Source organism: Lynx canadensis, chromosome A3 (assembly GCF_007474595.2).
Source record: "Lynx canadensis isolate LIC74 chromosome A3, mLynCan4.pri.v2, whole genome shotgun sequence".
NCBI classification, from domain to species: Eukaryota; Metazoa; Chordata; class Mammalia; order Carnivora; family Felidae; genus Lynx; species Lynx canadensis.
Window position 1 is genome coordinate 54,938,937 of NC_044305.1, and position 7,706 is coordinate 54,946,642.

A 7,706-nucleotide genomic window follows, 5' to 3' on the forward strand; every position below is an offset into this window, starting at 1 on the left:
GAGGTCACGTGGGTGAACTTCAGGCCCTCGGAACAGTCGCCCTGAGGAACTGAGAGGTGACCAAGTGACCTACAGAACCGCAGAGCTGGAGAGGTGGCCCCCACACTTCTGACGCGCATCGCTCTTACCAACATCAGCAACAGCAACACCTGTACTGACTGCTCATGCTGTCTGACCAGGACTAGGAGGGAGAGGTTCTTATCACAGCCATTTTAAGAAGAACTATTTTTAAAAAACAAACATAACACAACTCTTTCTTCCTACATCACCTTGTTTCTGAGTCACTGATAGCCTCGCAGTCTTAACTCAAAACTCTCAACACCTTTCCCCCCAGCATAGATGTCTGAGCACAGCCAGGTATTAGGTTTTATCACCGATACATAGCATCTGTTCTAATCAGTCCGGTCAGCCACGTGCATTTCATGAAAGAAGAGAATTCTTTCGATTCTATCCTTCTGCCTTGAAAAAAACCAGGTCCACCACCTAAATAATTAATTTCAAGTCTGCATCCAGTGCCAATACTTGTTGCATCCATTTTAGAGTTTGATTAATTACCCTGGAACTTGGGCAAACTAAACTCCATGTGGAGAGAATGTTTCTTCCTTCAATTTAGTTCTGAAAGCTACAAGTTATTGATGGCTCTTGCTCTATTTACATACAAATTGGTGCAAATATGCCCATATCCTAAAAAGCATTTTGTATAAATATATAAAAGTGTCATTTTTGATTTAGCTTGAAGAGGTTGATCATTTATTACAAAAATAAACGAATAAATACAACAATATATTGTTGCTTCCAACAGGATAAATACTTTACAAATATATAATTTAAAAAACAAATTTAATTGTTAAAATTATTTAAAATATTACACTTATCGATAAAACTATCAATAGTATATACTGCATTTAATATTAGAACCAATTATTCTCTGAATGTTGAAAACCATTCATACAAAACAGATTATGAGCATGGTAATAAGCGAACACTGGAGGCTACAGGGAAGCAGAGGGAAACTCTAAGATCAATAATGAACAGTTCTATTTTGGAACAAAGAAGTAGTCCTTGGCTAAGTACTTTAAAAAAAAAAAAAAAAAGGCAGAGCAACAACAGTAAAGTGACTCTTTCAAATACACCTTGAGTGATTTATCGCCCAGACTTGCAAGGGAAGATGGTTGGGTGGTTGAGGTGACAGGGGCTTGGACAAGTGATCAGGAGCCACAGGACACTGCGAACTATAAATGGGCCTAGCTCAGGATTAGCCAGATCGATGGAACAGAACTTTGTCACTTTCCTTTGGGTTGGAAGGGGAGGAGGGGTGGATTGAAATGGAGGAAACAAATGGGCACTTTACGAAGCACAAGACACTTGCGCTGCAAAGGAACACAATGACCAAATTCATTAAAAAGATCTGGTGATATATAACAATATTTTCATTATTTACATGTGTAACAATATAAGCCTTAGCACAAAACCTCTCAGTTATAGCTGCCCTCTTTTGTTTTTCAAACACGAATTTCATTTTGTAAATACATTCAAAGGGTTGATTTTTTTTTTTTAAATATGGAGTGCAAGCATGAGCTCACTGTAAAAAATGCAAAATGATGAAATAAAATGGGCTTGCTTTCTCTTCTTCGCCAATGAAAAGTTACTCTGCTACCCTTAAATCCGGGGCTCCTTCCAAAGTAATCAGCAAAAAAGGTTGCTTTTTAATAGAAAACAGTGTGAAATCTAATGTTAGTTCTTTTGTTGTCAGCCAAATCAAGTAAGCAAATACCTCCTAAAATTTTAAATAGACCTATTCTCTGTCTAATCAACCACTACCATTCCTGTAGGGAAAATAGGATTTCATCTCACGTGCCAGTAGTGTTCACCATATAAAAACAACCACACCCAATCCTCAGCTTTCTCATGAGGCCTGTTTTGCTTGCCCCTGCAGACCCTCAGAAAATGATAAAGTTTGTCCCCACCCCCGACCCCCCCCTCCAGGTTGTAAATTTGCTGGGCAGAGAGATTACAATAGCGAGAGAAGGAGGAGACATGAAGGCAAAGGAAAGTAAATTGTGGTTTCTTGTTTTCATTTTTTTCCTTCTCTCTGTTTAATAAATGTGGCCTTTTTCAGATTTCACAAATCAAAATGATTGTGATTTTTAGTACGATTTGGTGCTTAAAATAATGCAACCCAATACACGGCCATCTGGCTGGGCTTGATTTATGAAAATGACACAGGGTCTGTCTGGAAGAAATAACTGTTCCTGTTGCTCTCACAGTTTTCCGGGTTTTTTAACCCCTGCATCGATATCAGAGGAAGAGAGAGGAAGATGAGAGAAGGCAAAGAGTGAGTGACAGCTAAATGAGATTAGGAGGAAATTAATCCATAAAATCATTGCTGTGTCACTCCCAAATACTTTTTTTAAGTACAAGACGAAGGGACTCAACTGAGCAGAGCCTTTTGCATCGGTAGGACTCACAACCTGAGGCATTACACTTTCATTTTCCCACATGGTAAATATTGATACATTGACTTGATAAATGTGACCGCTCTGCATGGTGTATCTGAGGAGTGATCAAAAAAAGCTCAACCCCCCATCACCAGTAAAGTAGATATGGAATCATACTGGGGAAAGACAGGGACATAGAAAGTCTGAGCTGGTAATCACACTGGGGGTAATGCAGTGTGGACCCTAATCAGGATTTTAGAACTACATTCTTTCAGTACAAGGCAAACAACTAAAACAGAAACAGAAAACCCAAAACAGCTTAATAATTTAAACTGAACTTCATATAGTTATTAATGGGAAGTGATTAATATAAAAATATCTTAGAGACTTGTAAGCTATTCTTTACAACTATTAGCCTTCAGAAAAAGAGGAAAGAGACCTAGCAATATGGTGGGGGGAAGGGAGGGAAAAGAGAGGGCGAACTTGGGTGGGTGGGTGGGGGGGAGCTATGTATTAGCCATTAACAACCAGTTGGCACATTTTTACTGGTGATGTAGTCCAATCTTCTGGTCAAGATGATAAAGGACACAGGTATCTCTGAGAAAAGAACTAGTATTTAGACAATCTCACCTAAAAACACTAAAAACACCCACTAAAACCAAGGGAGAGAAAAATGTTGTGAAATTTATGGATTAACGAGGAGTGACAACTATGTTAAAGTACTAGCAGTTTCTGTCACGTCTGTCCTTTACTCCGTATTTCGCGGAGCAGGCTGTACTTCCTCAGTGCTACCACTTAAGGATTTGCATTAGTAAAAAAATATTTCCTAAAGAACTCTTTTCTTCCCACATAGTGTGTATGCATCAGACACAGACTATTTCATTCTAACAAATTTATTTTCTCGATCAGCTCTTACGGAATCACTACTCAAATTAAATTACAATCAAATGATCACATCAAAAGATACCCTTACTACCTAGCAACTGTCCATATTTTCATTTCATTTTGATTTGTGCTCGTCTGAAAAAAACACGTAATACAAGATCTGGGGAAAAATAAATTACCGTTTTGCAGCAGTTCATAAGTATTCTGAATAAAATATTAAAAGAAGTCATTTAATGAAAATATAAAGCAAATATTTTTAGATCAACAACGGATCTAACAATTCTATATTGCCGTCTTTTGAAAAGTCTGTTTATTAAAACCTACCAAAAACACTGCTTGGAAATGGCAGTATTATATAATCACATCCACAGCACCCATTCAATCAAAGTTGGCAACGGATTGAGGAGAGAAGTCCAGAGGAGTGCAGCGGCTGGTGCTCAGTCCTTCTAAATCTCTTTATCTGAGTCAGTCCAGAAATAAAAAATAAAAATATTAATAAAAAAAATATTCGCGGTGGAATCTTTAGGCCTCATCCACCCGAGTGCCCGCCGTTAAAGCCGGGGCTGGTGGCGGGGCCTTGCTCCTAGCCCAGTCCACCCGCCCTGCCCGACTCAGCCTGGCCTCCCCCACTCCTGGGTAGCCGTCCCCTTCTCCCTCGCCCATCCCTCTGCTCTTTCGTGATGCTTTATTTCCAAGGTTACTTTGAGAAGACTTTTTCTTTTGGCTTTGCTATTCAGTCTGTTAATTTCAAAAGCTGTGAATATTTTCTTTCTTGCTTGCTTGCTTTTTTTTTTTTCCTGAAGACTGTTCTTTGTTTTCTCCTTCCTATTTCATAGTCCATTTGTCCCCAAATGACTTTAACATGGCCAACTAAAACAGGGTGCCTCTGCTTTCTTGCACGTCGCTCCCAGGAAAGAAAGTTTCGGTAGATCACTTTAGTCAGCCCTTTGGATGGGGGGAGTGAAAAGGAGAGCGGGGGCGGGGGGGGGGAGCTGCTTTTTTTTTTTTTTTTTTTTTTTTTTAAGAGGCGAGGACGAGGCAGGTGCTAGGTGCTGTCCACTGTTGCCATGTAGGACTTCCTAGGGTGGGGAAAACCTCACGAGTGCAGTTTTGGTGCGCTAGGCATCTTCACCCTTCTTTAAAAAGAAAACAGAAAAACAAAAAGGAAACACCACCACAGTATAAACGAGATCTCATGATCGCCTCCTTTTTCTCTTCCGGTTTTGTTTGTTATATATACGTATATAAAACAGTCTGGGTATTTGTTACGCTTTTGTTTTGTGTTCTGCCCCTCCTTCCTTGGACTTCAGAAATGTCTTCTTGGTCCGTCTCTCTCTCTCTCTGTCTCTCTCTCTCTTTCCTCCAAGGGCGGGCATGTTTGTCTTTGGGCGGAGGGGAGGGCGGCGGACTGGCCTGGGCCCGGTGCGGCCCCGGTGCGGGTCGGCGCGGCGGCGGCGGCGGCGGCGGCGGCGGCGGCGGGGGTTGGCGGCGGTGCTGACAGCGGCTGCGGAGGCGGCGGCGGCGGCGGCGGCGGCCCTCTTCGCGCTGCGCCCCTTGCCTTCACTGCACGCTCGTCTGCAGTCCGTGGTGCGGCGGCGGCGTGTCGGCGCTCACGGTGCCCACCTGCGAGTAGACGTCGTCGGGCGTCTGCTGTTGGATCCCGGGCGGCGTCATGCGCTTCTCCTTTTGGCGCCGGTTGCAGAACCAGACCCGCACCACCTCCTTCTCCAGCTGCAGGCTGTCGGCCAGGTTGGTGATCTCCTGCGCGGAGGGCTTGGGGCACTTGAGGAAGTGGCTCTCGAGCGCGCCCTTGACGCTCACCTCTATGGAGGTCCGCTTCTTGCGCTTGCGGCCCTGCGCCGCGATCTTGTCGATGCTCGTGGGGCTGCCGGTGCTCGAGTCCGCCTCCTCCAGCCACTTGTTCAGCAGCGGCTTGAGCTTGCACATGTTCTTGAAGCTCAGCTGCAGGGCCTCGAAGCGGCAGATGGTGGTTTGCGAGAACACGTTGCCGTACAGCGTGCCCAGAGCCAGCCCCACGTCGGCCTGCGTGAAGCCGAGTTTAATGCGCCGCTGCTTGAACTGCTTGGCGAACTGCTCCAGGTCGTCCGACGTCGGTGTGTCCTCGTCCGAGTGCGGGTCGTGACTGTTGAGCCCGGGCCCCGCGCCGCCGCCGCCGTGGTGCGGAGGCCCCTGCGCGTGGTGCGGGTGCGGCGGGTGCGGGTGCCCGTGGTGGTGGTGGTGGTGGTGGTGCTCGGCCAGCTCGGGCGTGTCCCCGCGCACCAGCCCCGGGTGCACCAGGCTCTGGGCGCCGCCGCCCGCGCCGCCGCCGCCGCCGCCCGGGCCCGGGGGCGCGCTCAGCATGCCGTTCACCGTGAAGCCCCCGGGCTGCGAGTAGAGCAGACTCTGCGGCGGCGGCTGCTGGCCCCCGGCCATGGACGGGAGGTGTGCGGCGGCTGCGGCGGCGGCGGCGGCGGCGGCTGCGGCGGCGGCGGCCCCCCAGCCCCCCGGGTGGCCCTGGTGCGGGGGCGGCGGCGGGGGCCCGAGGTGCGGCGGCCCGCGGTGGTGCAGCGCGGTGCCCGCGTGCAGGTCGTCGCGACCGGAGCCGCCCTTTACGTCGGGGCCCTGCGGCGGCGGCGGCGGCGGCGGCTGCGGCGGTTGCTGGGGGCTGCCGGCCATGCCCACGGCGCTGCCGGACCACGGCGAGCTGGCCTCCACGGCGGCGGCGGCGGCGGCGGCGGCGGCGGCGGCGGCGTGGGGTAGGGCCGTGACCCACTGATGCGCGTGGCTTAGCATATGGCCGCCGTTGCTGGCGGCCATGGCCCCCTGCATGAAGTCGCTCTGGACCATCTTGACGGAGGACGGGTCCCCTCGGTAGGCGCCTGAGGTCACGGCGGCGCTGCCGGGCTGCATGCCTCCCCCGCCGCCGCCCGCGCCGCCGCCGCCGCCCCCGCCGCCGCCGCCCCCGCCGCCGCCGGCTCCCGCCGCGTCCGAGTGTACAATGGAGCCGGCCGCCAGCAGGCTGTTCCCCGGCAGGTAGGGGTTAGAAGCCGCCGTGGCCATGCCGCTCCGCTCCCGCCACCCCACCGCCGCCACCACCGCCGCCGCCGCAGCAGCAGCAGCCGCGGCCGCCGCCGCCGCCGCCGCCGCGCCCCCCCGCCTCCCGCCTCCTCCCCCCCCTCCTCCCCCGCCCCCGCCCCGGGCCCCGGCCGGCCCCGCCGCCTTCGCCGCCGCCTCCTCCTCCGCCGCCTCCGCCCCCGCCGCCGCCGCCGCCGCCGCCGCCGCGGCCCCCGGCTGCAGCTGCAAGGCCGCTCGGCAGGGCGCGGGGGTCGCCGGCCGGCCTTGGTCAGCAGCAGCAGCAGCAGCAGCAGCAGGAGCAGCAGGAGCAGCGCTCTAGGGAGGGGGGCTCGCTTCTCGGGGCGCGCTCCGTGGCCGCCCCCTTCAGGGGGGGTCGTGGCCGCCCCCCAGCCCCGGCGCGTTCCGCTCGCTCCAGCGGGGCTCACCGGGCAGGGCGCGGGCCTGCGCTCCGGGCTCTTTGGCGGGGCGCGCCGGCTCCCGCTCCTCTTGCCGTCCTCCGCCGAGCGCGGACTCTGCCCGGGCGCGGGGCTCAGTCCACCTGCTAAGTGAAGATTTCACGGGAGACAACAAAGAAAGCAGCCGTTCCTTTCTTCCTTAACCAAATTGTGGGTGACCAGCAACCGGACCGCTGCTTCCCTTGCCCGCTCTCTTCTCTCCTCCTCAGGAACACATTTCACTCGTTTTCCCTTAGAGTAGTAAAACTTTTTTTCCGTCCTTGAAGGCGTGGTGATGCTGGCTGCTCGCGTGTGCGGAGAGGAGAGGCTGGCTCCTGCTCTCCTCCTCTGGTCCTTTCGTTTCAAGTTTTGTTCTGTCCTAGGAAAACTTCTTGCGATGGTGCATTTCTCTGAAGTTGCTATTGCCGGAGCTCTTGGTTGCCTCTGAAACAAGAGTCCTTTTTCATTCTCCTCGCAACAGTCACAGTCTGATGCGACATCTTTCCTTTTGGGCAGAAATTAGGAAACAAATATAACAAGGAAAAAATTGAACAGGAGAAAAATGAGGTCGAATGGCTCTGTTACCTTGTTGCTGACGGTTGGGGTTGGTGTTTTATTTTTTTCCCAGCAGTTGTCTGGAGGAGGAGGAGGAAGAAGAGTGCATTGGTGGAGGTGGAGGTGTGTGTGTGCATATAGGGGATCCTTGATACACAACCAACTCCAGTGGGCACGTTGCACGGCTCGTAGAGTGCACCGACGGCGCTGGCGCTGGCCGAGCCGGAGCGGAGTTGCAGCGGGAGCTCGCTCTGCGCCCTCGTTCGCGCTCTCTCCCTCTCTCACTTTCCCTCTCCCTCCCTCTCTCTCTCTCTCTCTC

At 51.9% G+C, this 7,706-nt stretch overlaps 1 protein-coding gene across 1 annotated transcript; it reads right to left on the reverse strand.

Annotated features, from left to right (window-relative positions):
* Positions 1 to 4,868: 4,868 nt before the first annotated feature.
* POU3F3 (POU class 3 homeobox 3) lies at positions 4,869 to 6,407 on the reverse strand. Its single transcript, XM_030310315.1, has one exon. The coding sequence runs from the start codon at positions 6,381 to 6,383 to the stop codon at positions 4,884 to 4,886; it is 1,500 nt and encodes a 499-aa protein (XP_030166175.1). The 5' UTR covers positions 6,384 to 6,407; the 3' UTR covers positions 4,869 to 4,883.
* Between the last annotated feature and the right edge of the window lie 1,299 nt (positions 6,408 to 7,706).

Coding starts and splice junctions, on each gene's coding strand:
- POU3F3 (XM_030310315.1), bottom strand. CDS start 6,383: ATGGCCACGGCGGCTTCTAACCCCTACCTGCCGGGGAACAGCCTGCTG.